This window comes from Tenebrio molitor, chromosome 4, assembly GCF_963966145.1.
Source record: "Tenebrio molitor chromosome 4, icTenMoli1.1, whole genome shotgun sequence".
NCBI classification, from domain to species: Eukaryota; Metazoa; Arthropoda; class Insecta; order Coleoptera; family Tenebrionidae; genus Tenebrio; species Tenebrio molitor.
The window spans coordinates 6,896,305-6,915,140 of record NC_091049.1 but is presented as its reverse complement, the minus strand read 5'-3'; the positions used below and the strand labels follow the sequence as shown (position 1 = coordinate 6,915,140).

At 36.2% G+C, this 18,836-nt stretch overlaps 1 protein-coding gene across 3 annotated transcripts in view; it reads right to left on the bottom strand.

Moving 5' to 3' along the window:
* Syt7 (Synaptotagmin 7) overlaps nt 1–18,836 on the bottom strand; it is a 313,595-nt gene that overhangs the window by 220,943 nt on the left and 73,816 nt on the right. Inside the window, exons 1-2 of one of the 3 annotated variants that reach the window (XM_069044668.1) lie at nt 17,350–17,381; nt 10,839–10,974 (exon numbers count right to left, since the gene is read on the bottom strand). The exons of 1 other annotated variant lie outside the window; for it this stretch is intronic. In XM_069044668.1, the coding sequence (XP_068900769.1) occupies nt 10,839–10,934 (96 nt within the window). In that variant the 5' untranslated portion in view covers nt 10,935–10,974; nt 17,350–17,381. Of the gene's footprint in view, nt 1–10,838; nt 10,975–17,349; nt 17,382–18,836 lie in introns of those variants that run through there. One more of the 3 variants, XM_069044669.1, reaches the window with a different exon arrangement.

Genomic DNA, 18,836 nt, shown 5'->3' with positions numbered 1-18,836 from the left:
GTTATTACAACAATGTTTCCTTCAATCTCAAATTGAATTAATTTGTCATTCGAAACTGTATATCTCATTAAACTCGTCGGAGTGTCTTCGCACTCCAAACTTAACTTCAGGATATGAAAAAGAAAATAAAGACAAAATTTATTCTGACTGGACATCATGTTCGCCATCCGCCAACTCTCCCATGTGTCTCCTTTTCCAGTATAATATTGTCCAACACGTGTCGTCATAATACCACTCTTTCATAACGTAATGACAGTGTTTCGAAAAATAATTATGGATTTCGTCCGCTTTAGTTGGATTATTTGGTGGTATTAGGTAAAGGAAAAATGGAACTTGTTAGGCAATGTCAAGATTCGGTCATTTGGGAAAAATTTTGACCAAGTTTCTTGGAACAAGTTAGAGAGGAAAAATTTATGTCGCTTGAAAAAATTAAAAAACTACAGGGTCATTATAAATGATAGTCCCATCGCAGTAGGCGTTGGTGACGTAGTTGAATGTGCCGGAAGTCTCATAACATGAGTGAGACTAGTATCGCCGGTAGGTGGCGCTACCGACGGTAGTGGAAATCTGTCTGCTAGTTAGTCTAACGTTGCCAGGCTGGCGGCGCATCCAAAATTTGTGTGGGTTTTCAACGTCAACTGCGATGGGACAATTATTTATAATGACCCTGTATTAATTCTATTATTTATCTCATGTTTTGTTCTCTTCGGCATTCTTTTCTCTTTTATTTGTATTCTGTAGAATAGTTCAGAAAGAGAAAGACATATTTCCTAATTTCATTTAGAAGTTCTTGTCACAAGACTTGTCCAAACTACTGAGGGATATTATTACGGTAATTGTGAAAGCAATCAATAAATTCCTTCGAGAAGCTATTTCATCTTCTTCCTCTTCTTTTTCTATTGCTACAATCCCATTGTTAAACAGACCCGAAATTGAGTTTGTTTCTTTATGGTTTTTATTTTGCCGTAGTTGGTATGAATAAGTTAGTGATAATTAATAACAATAATTTAAATAACATAAAATTAGAAGAATAAAGGGTCTATTGTCACAATCTTCTTGTTGAATTGATGCAAAACGAGACTTCGAGTTCTTTAAATGTGGCTCCTATTTTGTAATTTTGCAATTGGTTATGTAAAAATTGCTAAACACTGTTTGAGTCTTCAAAAACTCTCTTTCAATGTCTAGAACGTTGGCAGCATTGAATGAAAGAGATTTGACTTGATATAAAGAAGTCAACATGGTGGCATGATGCTGCACAATTCGGAATATTTCAACAACTCCACCTTCCCCAAGATACTCTCTGAAGTTATTCCAACAGTGTCTTCGTCAATTAAACTGTTATAACTGTTCATTGGAAAATATATACGATGCGATCCAAAGTCTTTCTATCAAGTCAGCCATGACGTTATTATTATTACACCATAAAATAAAAATATGTCAAATTGAAAAAATCAAAGGATACGGTCAGGCTAACAAACATATTTTTAATTTTTATTTAAATACGAGCGAAATATGCTGCAGCCCAACTGTCATGACCCACTTGATAGACTCGGACTTGTGAATGTGTTGTCGCACTCCAAAGATGACTTATTAATAGTAAAAGTGAACAAAGAAAAACTTTATGTTGTTTTCGTGAAAAATATTATCTGGTAGGTGTCGTAAAACAGTCTTTCAAAGTATAATAAAAAGATTTTCAACAATAATAGCGCTCTTTGTCTTAATGACGGGTTGGTTGTTATAAAAAGAAGATTAATTTTAATTATTATTTAACACTCGATCTTCTGTTTTCTACCCACCCATTCTTTTTCATTCGAAGTATTCTTCTATTTTGTCGTCTATTTGTTAATCTTTCTAATATGGTATTGTTATTGTTTCATTTATTCTCCTCTGATATAATTAACTACAGGGTCTCTATAAAGGATTGTCGGGTCAAGCCAGCCTTGGAAAAAAAATTTACTGTGCCGCTTTTTTGAAACCGATGCCTAATTTTAGTTCGTTTTCACGGAGCTCTACATATAACGTTACTTTAAATACAGGAAACAATTCGGTTGAAAATAACAAAGAAAAATCCTATTTAATTTTGATTTTTCCATCGATTCTTCGCATATCTACGGATATGGAAAACATTCATTTTAATTACCGTAAAATGTACCAAAACGTCTGGAAACTTTTTCTGGACAAGATAAGTATTTTCCATAATTTCCATATCATTCCGCAGAGAGGATATTTAAAAAAATATCTGCAAAAGATTTCTCTCATGTACAAAGAAGTAATAAGAAAATTAGAATGCATTAAAAAAAGTCATTTTTTCATTTTCCACTTTTTGTAGTTTTTAATTTGAAGTACTCGTCTTTTGCCTCCTATTTTTATTTTTTTTTTAAATATACAGAGTGTATCTGAAATACGTGTGTTAATTTTAACCAGTGAAAAAACCCGCCAATTTATGAAAATTTTCTCTATAATATTTTGCAAAATTCGCAAAAAATTTGTTGCCCCCCAATTTTAACCAAACGATTCGTTTTGTGTGATTAACTAGGCCCAATTGTTTGTAACCATGAAACTTTTAGTTTTGATTATTTAATTTTTTCTGTAACAATGTAACTTTTTGACAAGGCTCCGTTTCTATCACAACAGAAAATGTTCGCCCTTACCCACAGGGTAAGGTAATTGTTTCGTGAAAATGTTACAGAGAAAAGTTTAATGAATTAGCGAGTTCCTTCTCTGGTTAAAATTAACACACGTATTTCAGATACACTCTGTATATATCTCATCTCACCTAATTAATTATACATTCTCGTTTATTCATCCTACAGAGTGACCAGTAGGTTGTTGGTCAACTAAAAAGAATTCAACACAAGAAATAAATCAACGTCTGAAGATGAAGAATGTAAAGATGACCTAATCAAAAATATAATAAACAGCATATGAAAATTTGTAGATGAAATTATAGATAAATTAATTGAAACCAAGAAACGATTTGAAATTATGAAATGGACAGTCTTGTGCAGATCATGGTGAAGAAAATAAAATCACAATATATGCATAGTTGCTTTATTATTTCTTGTAACTATTCTGTATTTTAACCACTCTTTATTAGTGTAGACATCATGACACCATATTGTACACATTTAACATATTTTCTGAGAGCTGGCAAAAATTAGTAAAATTATATGTATTGTATTTATCAAAACGTTTTTCTCATTTTCCATTCCAAGTTTCCTCTTTCCTTATTTTCTCCTTTCATTTAATTGCATAGATGTTCTTGTTATATTCTTTAAACTGGCCAGCGGGAATCCCGCATTTTTATTTTGTAATTGGTGGTTAAAACGATAACATGTTGACCCCTTAGTTAAACACATAATTCCAAACAAAGTTTCATTTAAATAATACTTGGAAATAGAAGAAAAAATAATGAGAAAATAAATGTCCAGATGTTAAAAAAAATAATGTTGAGAAATGAAAGAAGTTATCGGCGAAATCGAAGATACCTAATAATAACAAAATTATGAAATTGTTTTAAATTGTGGTATTTCCATATATAATCTATTAAGAGCCGTTTTGATTTCCGGAAATTATTTCGACCTGTCGAGTTCTTTTTGCGTATTAATTACCACAAACGCCAGTGAGTGGTGATTACGCTAAAAGAACGAGACAGGGAGAAATAATAATTTCTGGAAATCAAAACGGCTCGAAATAGATTCAGCTAGAAAATCGCATAAATAAAATTATTTACAAGTGTGTATTGATGAATGAATGGTCGCGTGATATGATTTCCGAAAATCTCTCTAGAGTGATTTCCGGAAATCAGTGTGTTGTGTGATGTCCATGGTGATTTCCACTAAATCATCGTCTTATTGGTTGCTAAAGTAAAAATTACAAAATTTGATTGGTTATAATTTTATGAATGCGATTTTCTGGTCAATTGTGTAAGAAAAAGGCAAGAATATAATGAATAGAGGAATTACAGTTGATTACCAAACGCGACGCCACTGGTAAGCAGAATTTTCTCAGAAATGTCAAAGAAACGTCAATTTTATAGCAACGGTGGGCTGTTGTTAACCTAAAAAACTACTATTCGATTTCGGCAAAGTTTAGAGATGCGTACGACTCAAACCAAGACAAACGTTTCGATAAAACAAAAGATGAGGTTTCACTCTTGATTTGTTTCTTTTTTATCACCTTGTATCTTGCATATTTGGTTAGATTAGAATTAAATTTACTGCTGGAAACAACACTTGATTTTTAAGATTCTCTAAAAAATGAGTAGAAAAGGTGAATAAAAAATTTTGCTAAAGCGACCGAGAAATCCATTGGAATCTACTCGTTTAGACACGACACAAGGTGCTACAATTAAGCTGTGCAGATTTTTCAAACAATTCGAATTTCAACAATCTCTTCAGACTAGCTTGCCGACCAGCAAAGCAACAAAAATTGACAGAATCCGTATTTCTGTTTTGACCCCACCAGTATTCCCCAAAGAGCGAAGAGAAACGTTATTCTTCTGTGCCCAATTCCTCAACACTTCTAAATTTTCCTCGTCCAAGTGGTTAAAATTCATGTCTAAAGTGTCGATGTCGTAATGTTGATCAAAAAACTTGGTGGAGATTTTCGAAATGTTGTTTCCTAACAGATTGATGGTGTCAAAATGACGACCTTGAAAAATTCCAAAAGATAACACATCGATATGGTTCCAGTTCAGTTGGAGTTCTACAGTTGTGAGTCTTGATCCAGCGAAAGCTTCATCATCTATAGACTTAATCCTGTTGTAACTTAAATCAATGCCTAAAGAGTTCTGTTGGCAGAAGTGAAAAAAATGTTTTTCTATTCTCGAGATGTTGTTGTGGCTTAGATCCAGAGAGATCAGTTCCGGCACGTCCACAAAGCTTCTCAAATGGATGCACTCTATTCTGTTGTGATTTAGGTTTATGAAGGAAACAAACGGCAAACCAACAAAAGCTTCTTCTTCTATTGTCACAATCTCGTTGCTGAACAGACCCAAAACCGATACTTCAAGATCTTTGAACGTGTGTTTCTTTATGATTTTTATTTTGCCACCCGTAATGTAAAGGTTGTTACTCACTTTTTTATTCTTCAATAACTCACTCTCGATTTCTCTAATGTTGCCAGCACTGAACCAAAGAGATCCGATTCTGTACAAAATACTCAACATTTTGTTGCACAATTTGGTGTTGTTGAGCAAATCCACCTGCACTAAAATACTCTCTGAAGTTGTTACAACAATGTATCCTTCAATCTCAAATTCAGTTAATTTGTCATTCGAAACTGTGTATCTCATTAAACTCGTCGGAGTGTGTTCGCACTCCAAACTTAACTTCAGGATATGGAAAAGAAAATAAAGACAAAATTTGTTCTGACGGGACATCATGTTCGCCATCCGCCAACTGTCCCATGAGTCTCCTTTTCCAGTATAAAATTATCTAACACGTGTCGTCATAATAACAGTCTTTCGTAACGTAATGACAGTGTTTCGAAAAATAATTATGGAGTTCGTCCGGTTTAGTTGGATAATTTGGTGGTATTAGGTAAAGGTAAAGTGGAACTTGTTAGGCAATGTCAAGATTCGGTCATTTGGGAAAATTTTTGACCAAGTTTCTTGGAACAAGTTAGGCAGGGAAAATGTATGTCGCTTGAAAAAATTAAAAAACAATTTATCACAAGCAAAACCAACAAGTATTATTACTACAGGGTCATTATAAATTATTGTCTTGGTGCCGCAAGCCTCATAACACGAGTGAGACTAGTATCGCCGACAGGTGGCATTACCGGCGGTAGTGGAAATCTGTCTACTAGTTTTTCTAACGTTGCCACACTGGCGGCACATCCAAAATTTGTGTGGGTTTTCAACGCCAACTGCGATGGGACAATTATTTATAATGACCCTGTATTAATTCTATTATTTATCTCATGTTTTATTCTCGTCTGCATTATTTTCTCTTTTATTTGTATTCTGTAGCATAGTTCAGAAAGAAAAAGACGAGAATTTTAGATTAAGAAAACATATTTCCTAATTTCATTTAGAAGTTCTTGTCACAAGTTAAGACTTGTCCAAACTACTGAGGGATATTATTACCGTAATTGTGAAAGCAATCAATAAATTCCTTGGTGAAGCTATTTCATCTTCTTCCTTTTCTTTTTCTATTGCTACAATCCTTTTGTTTAACAGACTCGAAAATGAGTATGCTTTTTATTTTACCGTAGTTGGTATCAATAATTGATAACAAAAATTTAAATAACAGAATATTAAAAGAAGAAAGAAATTCAAATTAAAAACCTCCCAATATTTATTTCTGTCCGAGAACAAGAATATCATTTGTTATTATTTGTCGATTCTAAAACCATAGTAGAAAATGGCGTCTCTTGCAATAAATAAGTCATCTTGGGAAATAACTTGTTTTGGATTGTTCCTTGAGTGGAATAAAAATAGCTGCCGAATAAGGAAACTTCTATTGCTCTGTCCCTTTTTTCTTTGGTCCTCTTTATTGTTTTTTTCTAATTACTCCTCTAATATGTATTAGTATTTACTTTATTTTCAGGTCCAGTCAGTTAGTTTTCTTTGTTTTCGGCAATCTTCATATTGCCAATGGCAGAATAGAAACCATATAGAAACTGACACTCAAAGACCTCGAGGTATTGTTTTTGGGTCTTTTCAACATCGACATTGTGACAATAGAAGAAGCTTTCGTTGGTTTGCAACAGAGTAGAGTGGAGTGGAAAAAGCTTTGTAGACGTCTCCACAACATCTCGAGAATATAAATGTTTTCTTCAGTTTTTTCAACAGAACCGTCTACACATTGATCTAAGTTTCCACAGGACGGAGTGTGTAAATGATGAAGCTTTCGCTGGATCAAGAACAACAACTTGGTATTTGAAAACGTTCCCCGCCCCAATTTAAAGTCCAGTTTGTGTTGCTTCCACTTATTTAAAAAATACGTAAAATATGATAATTTTGGTCCTTCAAGCCGGACACGAGCGAGCAGCACATGTTACCGCTGCAGCTACTCACACTCGAAGTATTAAATTTCCTTCAAGAAAATTTGTTGTTTTTAGGTTCATTTAAATTTTCAAATGAATGTTCGTGAAATTGAGGGTTTCTTTTCAAAGCTCATGTAGTTCGTAAGAGTCGGGTAACAAGACTGGAGTGGCTTTTATTTCTTGTGTAAACACGTTCCTTTCTCTTAGAAAAAACATCAATAAAATTCTTATTTACAAATATGAAATGAGTTTTATGTCTGCATTTAGGCTAACAAAATTTAGTAAAAGCGATATTTACAACAAGTAAGTGGCGATAATGGAAAGCTGTTTCTTAATTCATCTTGAAGGTCATTTCACGTTAAATGTCATAAGTTTAGTGGAATCAGACAAAATATTGTCTTGGTGGAATAAACACATTTACAAAAATACATTTTCTTTCCTTTTCCCGTTTCAGAAAAAGAAATCCGTTTGTTTTAGTTAGTTTTGATCTTTCTCTAATCTCCAGGTAAAGCTTTCATTTTTTTCCAGTTCTCATAGAGCGAGATTAAGCATTATCTTGTTGAATTAAGCCACCAAAGGAAAAAATCGATACAGTTTTTCTTTATATCTTTCCCTTCCTCTTTTAATCACTAACAAGCAAATCTAGTGGACTAGTATGTCACAATTTTCATAGCTTAAGATTAAGTATTATCTTGCTGAAATAAGCTGCTTGTGAAGAAATCCGGCTTTCCTTTTTTTTTCTTCTTCCGCTTCTTTTTGTAATCTTCTAACAAATATGTCTGACCTAGTTTGTCGTAATGTTGGTCGCGTGATATTAAGTATTATCTTGGAATAAGCTACCAAAGATATTTATTTTACTTCTACTTTGCGACATCGAGTGTTATCTTTCTGAAATAAGCTACCAGTGAAGAAGTCATTCTCTCTTTTCTTCTGCTCTTTTTGTAATCTTTGAACAAACATCTCTGTTTCTTTTACAGCATTCATTTAATTTGTTGTAATATTTGCCGCGTGAGAAAAAGTATTATCTTGTTGAGATAAGCCACTGGAGAAAAATGTCAATATGTTTTTTCTTTTACATATTTATATTTTTTCAAATCTACCAACAAGCTAATCACGCTGCATTTTTCATAAATTTTGCAGTGTGAGATTCAGTATTATCTTGCTGAAATAAGCTACATTAGAAGCAACAAACATTTCTCCGTTCCTTTTCTTTCCAGTTTTCAGAATTGAAATTTATTTATTTTATATTTTCCTATCCCCTTTCTTTAATTTCTATTCCAGTGAAGAAATCTCTCTTCCACAATTTTTGTCTTCTTCATCTCCTTTTTTTTTTAATATTCCGACAAACTTGTCTGTTCCTTTTCCAGCATTTTCGTAGTTTGTCTTGTTAGCTTAAGTTTTATTCTGCTGTAGTAAGATACATTTAGAAAAAGAATCTCAAACATTATTTTTTTTTTGTATCAGAAGTCTTATTTTTCTAATATTCAAAGTAGTCAAAATAGACACTAAATTCTCGTTGTGTGATTAAATATTATTTTGGTGGAATAAGCTATATCAGTTACCGTGAAAATCAAAACCTGTCATAATTTCGGTAGTGTGAGGTCAAGTACCATCTTGTTAAAATTAACTTGCAATCAAGTTGTTCACTCGGTAGTTCTCTTTCAATTTCCACCATCTGAGATATATTGGGCCTTCAAATAAATATATATTTAGAGCAGGCCTAACCTAATTTTATTTCGTTAAAATGTCAGACATTTCTTGTGTCATTTTCTACGCTGGAAAAATGTTGCAAACAATTGAATTTCCATAGGTTGCTCTAAATATAAATTTATTTGAAGGCCCGTTATATCGTCCCAAAAGTCATTTTAAATGCTTTCCACCTTTCAAAACCGAAAAAAATCAGAGCTAATTTCCTGTAACAACAAAAACGTAATGCGGTTCCGTAATGTAACTAGAATTTCAAATTAAAACCCCTACGCTGTTAACATCCCCCAAAGAAAACATTCCGGCGCAGTTTGGGCGAAGTTCACCCCCAGCAGCCACCCCCCAAACCGCCCACCGTGTTTTAGTACCGGATTTGACAAGCTTGCGGCGTCGTCGTTGCCCACCTAAAAACACTATTTCTATTCAATTCCCCAGACATGTATTCCTGACACAAAGCACGAACGCTCTTCCCGAGAGACATAAAAAATTAAACGCACCCCTTGTTACGTTCTAAATATTAAATAATCCGCCGCAATTATACCGAAATGGAGAGGTCTATCTCCGGATCGGGTTTGCTCAGCTGTTATTTATTCGCAATTTGCAAGCAATACGCCGCTCTATTTGCCGAACACCAAATCATCCCCTAAGTAAGTCGGTCGCATAAGAGTGACTAGCGCTCCCAGTTTTGTCAGGGAGAGTTCGTTAATTAAAAAAAATGTCGCCGCCCGGTTTAATCCCCCCTAATCGGCCCGCTAAGGGTTGGTCTGAATTTTTATGCGCAAGGGTTGACGTCACTCGTGCAGACATTATGCGAGCTTCCAAAGGGATCAGTCGGATTTATACAAGAGATGGAAAAAATTGTTTCAGGTCCGGCCGCTTCCGGTCGGACCGGAGCCCGCAGCTTTTATCCGGAATTTTTATTGGAAAATTTCCACACCCGAAACAGATACTCGATCGAGAGGTCTCCGCTGAATACAAAACACACGCGCATCGGGGAAACCGGAAGCGGGGATTAATTTGTTGCCACCCCCGCTGCTGAATTTCTTCGCGATTTTTATTTGAGAGCGCACCACTCAATTAGTTATCGCGAAACATAATTCCGGAGTCGATTTCTGGTGTGCGTTCGATAAGTTGTGAGGGGCGTGCTTTGTGTCGTGCGAGAATGCGCCGCCCCCGGCACAACAACGAACGGACTAATTTCGCTCAGTGCTATTTCTTTTGAGCTTTGCTCAGAATTCATTTTGTTCGACTCAATGAGCTCGTAAAGATTTAGGAGAAGGGATTGGATCACACATATTAGGCAGAAAATTGGATTTTATTTTATTTCGAATCCGTATTAAGCAAATAAATAAATAAACAAGTTAATCATAATTCATAATGATCATAATAGTAATGATACGGCAGCCCAGTAACTGTAAAAGTACATTTTTCGTTCTATGTGGGAAGCTAAGCAACGTCGGTTGCAGTTAGTGTTTGGATGGGTGGCCGCCTTTTCGGTGTAAAATTTATAATTTCACATCTTCATAAAAAATATATAATATTGTCACTTGGTACATCCGTAATGATATTTATATCCGCCCTAAATGCCGTGCCCCCTTTTCTAATAATAATAATACTTACATTATCTGACGTATATTGACACATGTCAAAATGCTTACGACGTGGGCAATTTAATTTGAATGTGAGCGGCAAAATGACTTTCGTCGCTTTTGACGCCGAGCAAGAGATGTCGCCAGTTGAAAACTGACAGCTGATTGACATTTCAGGCGGAATTGACAGGCAGTAATGCCAACGGTACGAACAAATAAACTGTTTTCAAACAACAAAAGCCTTTGCTTTGTAAATTGTTGTCTGCATTTTGGTGGAGCTTCGTTCGAATTCGGCAAAGTCTGCAGACTTCACTTGTTTTGTTCGCATTTTCCACCCAAACAAAAGAAGAGACAGCTGTTGCCGCCCCTCGTAGAACAAGGCGACTTGATCAACTCTTAATAAAACAATCCCACCCCCGAGTTCTCTCGTCACGCCACCACCTTGCGCGTCTTGACGAGATGAAGCGGTTGAAAGCGATCGCCACCCCCAGTTACACATTCATGAGCCGGCGCTCGTTTTCACCCCAATTAGTATTAATGCATGCGACTTACGATCTTCTTCGTCTCGACGACGACGTCCTCGGGGTTGGAGGGGTAGGCCTTGCCCCCCTCGGCCACGTACTGGCCGCCGGGTCCCAGATGCACCATCACACGGGAGACGGAAAACTACCCCAGTAACGTGATGCACCTGTCGCGTTCCCACAAAAAACCGGAATATTTTCACCCCCGGGATAATCGTGCGATCAAATCGGGGGTGGCGCAAAATTGCGAGACGGTTTTATTCGGCGATATTAGCTGAGGTTTTTAATTGTTGGAGGGTTGGGGCGGGGGTGGGTTAGGGATGATTTTTGGCGTGATTAATTTCTGGGGGAAGTTTTTGCGCCGCTATCTCACGTTACTACACGGACGGCGACCGTGTTGCTGCTAATAAAGCGTCGCCCGGAATAATCCGGAGGGATGATGGGGGTGGTTTGATGAGTGGAGATGTGGTTTGTTCGCCCGACGGAGGCGACCGACAAACACCACAAAATAAAATTCTCCGGATTAAATCTACGACTAACAAAAATTAAAAATAATAATAATAATGATAATAATAATCGAAGAGGGGGTGGAGACAGCCGGGTAAGAACTGGCGAAAAATTTAAAACAAATAATAGGATGAAAATGCACAAATTAACTACGGAAAATTTTGTTATCGTAGCAACCCCTGGACTTTTTTGTAAAGGGGTAGGTTATTCACACCCTTGTCGCGGCGGGGTTAATTACGCGCTTACTCCTCATTAGAGCGTCGATACGCTCAATTAAGTAGACGTGATTATTGCCGTATCGGGGCGCGCATTATCCTGTTACAGTAGAAGATTATCAACCCCCGAGACAGGAAATGCACCGCCCCCGTTTCGCCGCCCGATTCCTCTGAGAGCCATTTACGTGTAAAATCGCGGTTTTCTTCTAAAATCGAAGCGAACTTGGTTCGGCTTGACAAAAGCCCTTGGCAGCGAAAACCGCCGCCCACGCCGCCCGACTCGTCCTGATCCTAATTCTGTAAAAACCACCCCATTCGGTGGCGGTTCGAGCCGCAGCGGAAGCGTTTCCTGTCCAAATAACGATCCGCGCATCGACTGCCTAAAGGACATTAAAAAATAAGCGGGATCGAGCGGCGCGGTGAAAATCGCTCGCAGGGAATGAAAGAGGGTTGAAAACACCGGAAACATCAAACGGAACGGATCGATGGGGCGCCGGTAAACCCTCAAAGAGTGACAAATTTTATTTGCTTGGAAATTAAGTCGCTTTTAATTGAATGGCGCGGCGCTTTTGACAGACTTTGTCCAATTGAAAAGTCGTGGAGGCGCCGAAAAAACACCGCCTTCCTTGGAATTTTACTTTCTGAAGGAAAATTCGCCGTCGGGGTTGATTTTGCGCCCACGGACGCATTTTTTCGCGGTTCGAGACGAGGGGTGCACGCCACCCACCCCCTTGTAAATTCCTCTGGAAATTTCTAACCAGATGACAAACTTCCTTGCAAACAGAATTTGTGGTGACGTACGATGCAACCCCCACCGTCAGTCACTAGTTTCACCCCTTGTATTTCATGACCTGCAGCACCTGATACCATCTCACCCCCGTCGAATCGATACCCGTGACGTCACGCATTTTAAGACAATTGAGCGCGAGACGAGCGCACCTTGGTTCTAATGTGACGGGTTATTGTGTCAGGGGTGAGTCAATTTGTTGGCGATTTTTCAGGGGTGCTAGATATGGGGCGGCGATTGGGGCGGTTTAACGGCGCGTTACGCCGGGACGACAGGTCGACAATGGATATTTTTCGTATAAAAATTTATAGCTAGTTCGGATCAAGCTTTCAATAAACGCGACACGAAGGGGTGACACCCCCGGACAGGAATTTTATGTGGGGTTGGTGGAACGTCGCCGGCAACTTTTATACCTGAAAATATTTTTACTTCTGAGGCGATCCCTCGGGACCGAGATAAACTGAAAAATTTAATAGGATCTCAAGCGAAATTCCTGATTTGTGAAAGTAAATATAATGAGGCAAAAAAATGTCTTCTTTTAAGAGTCTGGGATAAATTGAATGAAACTCGGAGAGAAGTTTCAGGAAAATAAATCTGGGGACGGGAAAGGTCGCAGCGGAGGTTTAGAGACCTGACGGGGCACGCTAAGATGTGGTAGATTTAAGATAAACTTTTATCTGAATGAAATGCTTAAAGGTTTCCTAGAATACATAGATGGTACAGAAATTGAAAACAGGTCGAATGCAAAAGCGGATTTTAAGCAAAGTTTACAGTTTATAAATAAGAAAGATACAAAAGAAATAGATTGTTGCTAGATCCAGAAGTACATGATTTTGATAACAACGCCTAGAAAGCGTGTGAAGAGGAGTCTATAATGATCAAACAGACAAAAAGAAACATAGATCTCAAGGATCGATTCAAGAATCTATTTGAATATTCTAGAATCTAGAATAATTTAAAAACTAGGGAAATTTTTTCAAAATATGTATTCTGCGAAAATCCAATCTGTAGGATTTATAATCTAGAGAATTTCGAAAGTTTGTTTAGAAGAGCTGAGTTTAAAAATATCCATTCAACAATTTAGATTGAAGAAACATTTCTATAATGAAGACAGATATCTCAGATTGATTTTCTAGAATCTCTCGACGGTTTTCCAAAATCTAGAGGCAAAGAATACAAAACCTCATCAAAGAGATTTAATCAAAAATAATAAGAATTTGAAAAAGTTAAGATTCTTCTTATTTCCATAGAAGATAGAAGAATAAGCGCATCGAACTGTTTAAATTATAAAAGTTATAAATGTCTCAGATTTTATAGGAGAAATTAAATGAGTTGAAGTTTTAATTCAACAGAATCAAAAAGAATTCTTAAAGATAGATTTGAAGAAAAAAAAAGTTTCTCTCTTGATCAGTGATTTTAGAGAATTCAATGAATGGGAGACATTTCTACCAAATGTAAGAATCAGATGGATTGAATAGAATTGTTTGCGAAGACTCCAGCTTCTTAAAAACGTAAAGAACACAAAGAAGAAAGTTAATTTGAGGAAGTTTGAGATTTTTTTTTAACTATTCTATTCTGAAGAAATTGAGAAAAAGGTTCAGAACAGATGACAATAGAAGATCATCTGAAGCCTACTTTGGATAAAATAAAAACTGTGAAATAATAATAAATTTCCCAAGCAAAGACTTGACAGCAATTTTGATTCTTCTATCAAAATCTAGAAGTTTTATAAAGTCTTCCAACAAATTCTACTGATCTAGAAGCTTCTAAAAATACCATTACGTAAAACCGATCTGCCTACTAGATATTTAATTGTTGTTCATGCGATCAGATACACTGGGCTAGGAGCCTTTTCAATGCGCATTAAATCCGGCGAGTAAATGGATCGCCTCTCCATTTCCTCCATTTCCGTCAACGTAAAATAATTTTAAAAGCGGGGGAGAGCCTTGTTAGCAAACTTCCTGAAACTGAGTTAAACTCGAATAATCAAGACTCATTATTTTTCCCTCATTTTTACGACCATGAATAAACCAAAACTTTTAACGGCACTCCTGTTTTAATAAGATTTTTTCGTCCGTCGCCTAACCCACTTATCTCCCTTCAGATATTTATTATTATTTTCGCTCTTATTGGTCTATCGACGTGTTCTCGTGCTCAACAAAGTGGGGGCTGTAAATCTGCATAATTTATAACTCCTCCGCACAAATAATCCCGTTTGATGAAGAAATTGAAATGGTTCAGTGGAGCTTTGTCGAATTTTGAACTAAAGAGGGATTAAAAAGCGAGATAAAAACTAGAACGGACAGGATATTAAAAATTTCGGCTGTGTTTGTCGCATCTCATTAAGGGAAGAAGGGTGCAAAAAACCTCTTTAATTTACCTACGTGGGGAAGTTACGCGAAGCAGTCAAACAACCCCATCAAAACCTCATAAAGTGGTGAAATTGCAGCGAACCCGGCGCCTCCGCCATTTTCGCGACGAACAAAAAATTAAATTAAATTAAATACTCTTGTGACGGACGTTTCGTACCTCGTTTTGCAACCCCTAATTAGAATCATATCAATAAATAACGGGAAAACATTGTGTGATTAAATTTTTTATGCGGCGCCAAAAACAAATTGGAAATACTCTATTAATTAGAGTTGAAACCCACAAATTTTCAATGAAAAAGCTGTAAATTCTAATGGTGATAACATTAATCATTAAATTTCGCCCGGAGCCTCCGTCAAAACAAATAAAATAATAATGACACTGGAATTATTCCAAACCCTCGTTTCCGTCGCCTCTAATTCAGAGTTTCGCTGAAATTGTTTCGCTAATAAAATTTTGCGTGGACAATTATCATAATAATAAGCATTATTAATTTATCCGGCGCGTTTTGCAATTTTGCAAGAAGTAAAAAAAAATCTTGAGACTATTTTTGGTCAGATACCAAAACAGACAAAATAATAATTATAGTGAAATTGGTGCAAATAAATAAATGCATACTGCCTCGATACCGTGACTTCTTTCTATTGTAGTAAATAAATCCGGCGCATGCATCATCTTTGCAACGAAACATTTATTTTATTATTTTCCTTGACATTTGCAGATGTAAAAAGGTTATGCCATTTTTACAACGACCCCACCACCAAAACAAACAAAGTAATAATGTCATTGGAATCGCAAGCTATCGTTTTCATCGCCCCTAAATCGGGGTTCCAACCCTTAAATATTCCGGCGATAGAATTTTCATTGAAAATAATTGCACTTATAATTAGAACAAATTTCACCCAACACCTCCACAATCTTTGCAACAATTTTTTTTAAATTATTTAAAATTTTTTTTACCGATGTAAAAATGTGACACCATTTTATTACATTTCCTACTCCTTTCTAAAATGAGTTAAAAACCAATTTGAGATTATTTTTAGTCCGGCGCTTCCACCAAAGCAAACAAAATAATAATTACGTTGGAATTATTCCAACCCCTTGTTTTCAACATATCTAAGTCGCGTTTGCACCCTTTAAAACTGCGAATTTTTGATAGCACAGTAAAAATAATAAGAAATACAGCAGGCGGCTCCACCATTTTCGAAACAAAAAACTTTGTACACCAATGTCAAAATGTGTAGTTATTTTTATAACAACCTCCAATTAAATTAATTGCGATCGAAAATACCAATTTTTTTTTATTTAGGGGTATTTTTAGCCTGGCGCCTACACCAAAATAACTGAAAATCTTTCGGCAGGATAATAAAATAATTGATGATTAATAAAATGTCCCCTGGCGCCTCCACCATTTTTGCAACAAACAAAAACTCAGTGCAAATGAGATAAATATATCTTCTGGTGCAAATGTTTGTACACAGATGTAAATACGTGATGTTATTTTTACAGCATCCCAGAATAAACAAAATATGAGATTTAAATTTTTTCAACCCTTCACTAAGGCGGAACCAGAGTACTTAAAAGTAAACATTTTTTATAGGAAAAACATTCATTAAAAATGGTAAAAGCAAACAAGAAATAAAATTTAATTAAACGAAATCTTTTTTCAGGTGTTTCTACACAGTCAAAAATGAAAGGTCGTTTTTAAACAACCCCTAATTAACATTATCGGAATTTAAATTAATTAAAAAAAAGGAATTGAGATTATTTTTAGCCCGGCGCCTCCACCAAAACCAACAAAATGATAATGACATCGGAAGTTTACAATTTTACGCCACCCCTAACTCGGGGTTGCACTGATATAGCAATTTTTCGATAATAATTGTCATTGAAAATGCTAGTGCTGATAATACAATTGATTTAACCCGGCGCCTCCACCATTTTTCTCAAGAAGAAAATAATCGAAAAACTTTAAAAATTGCAACAGACGTTTCTAAATCAGTGTAAAATGTGAAGCCATTTCTATGACAATCCCTAATCAACGCTGATGGACAAAAAATAATTAAGAAAATGTATTTTAGATTATTTTTAGCCCCGCACTTTCGCCAAAACAAACAAAATAATAATGACATTCGAATTGCTCCAACCCTTCGTTTACGCCGCCTCTAAATTGGAATAATAACCCTTTAAAGTGCAAATTTTTCGATTAAAAGAATTTATACGAAAGCAATGACAGTTGCAATAAATTTCGTCTGGCGCCTCCACCATTTCTTTAATTAATAAAAAATTGATTATATTAAATTCAAAGATTTTTCGCAGACATGAATTTAAAATGTGACGCGACTTTTACAACGACATTATTACGATCTCAAGCAACTAAAAAATATCTTTGGATTTATTTTTATCCTGGCGCCTCCGCCACAACAAACAAAATAATGATATTGAAACGCTTCCAATCCGCGTTCTCGCCGCCACGGAATAAGGGTGACAACCCTTTAAACTTGAAACTTTTCAATGAACACGAATGTTATTTAAAAGGAATAAAAATAATTATTAAGAAAAAATTTCACCCGGCGCCTCCACCATTTTCGTCCCGCTTGAAAAACAATCCCCCCCGTCCCGCGGCCACCCCCGATGCAACACGTTACAAACCAACCACCCACCGGTTTCACAACACGATCCAGTCACCACTGCAACTGCACAACGATAACAAACAAAATCGCGGCCCGCCAAAGCAAAGCCGCCTAGGATCGTACCGTCTCGGCCCGGGCCGACGAGTCTCGATCCTGCGTCCTTTAATTAATTGCGAATTAAACTGGCCTGATTGGTTTATTGTCGGAACTGTTAAAACTTTTCGAATTATTGAAATCCATCCGGCTCGCATTCATTCTCGATCGAGCGTAGGTCGCGACAATTTTTCCTCATCGATCAATCAATGAGTGGTAAAAAATTAACGCGACTGATTGATTGCAGGTGCGATCGATGCACCACCTATGCAATATGCGAGAGGACGCATCTCCGCTGTTGACGTAAGGCTAAGTGGGGGATTTGTCGGAAACGATTAAAACTTTGTTCACGTGTGCGGAAGTTGAGAGTTTTATTTTGTGGCCCGAGGAGGGAGTTTATGGCAGCTGAGATGTCGAAGGGTTTTGGGGTTTTATCGGGAGAGGCGGATGGGAATATAAAAAATGATTGGCGGTTGAATGTCAGAGTTCTCGGAAGAAATGAAATGTCAGAATTGTATGTTCTCATAAAATGTATGGTATTTAGTGCAGGATTTAGTTGAAAATTTAGTGGCCTAGTAAAATTAATGAAACTGAAACAGACTTGAAAGTAATAAATAAAATGAACGGTTAGATTGGTATTTAGTGCAACGACCGAGGCTCTAAATACTTAGCATGAACACGAGATTTAGTATAATACTTAGTTTAAAACTAATTTTTAAGATTCTGCAGAATCTTCTTCCCCAGAGGTACTGTACCTAATAGTAAATACAGGGTATTATTGAAAGTTGTATAGATATTTTAACCACGAGCTACTGGCGTTATGTAGAACTCGGAAAAATTTTATGTCAAAAAATAAAATGACATTTATTTTTTGAGCTACAATTTTTTTTAATTACTTTTAGTCTTCTACGTTGTCAAACAACCTCGTAGGTAAAATTTCGACACATTTTAAAAATACACCCTGTATATCATATTTTGTAAAACGTACACCAATGCGGCTTCTTTGTTTTAAAGCATATTTCCTATAGGTTACTTCGCATTGACGTACATTTTATAAAACATGATATACAGGGTGTATTTTTAAAATGTTTCGAAATTTTACCTACGGGGTTGTAGGACAACGTAGAAAACTAAAATCAACTTAAAAAAATTGTAGCTCAAAAAATAAATGTCATTTTATATTTTGACATAGAATTTTTTAAATATTTTTTTTGTTCGACACTGTCAGAATTTGAGAATTTTCTCCTGTGTGAACGGATTTTGATGAATTTGACAACTTGTCAAAACGAAACGTCAAGCTAATGTTAAAGATTTTCGGCCATTTGGAGCCGTTGGGGGGCTCGTCGAACAAAAAAACGTTGTATTCAACTCGTTCTTGTGTAATTGCGCTTTTTTTGGCACTCGTGGACCTTTAAAACTCTCGT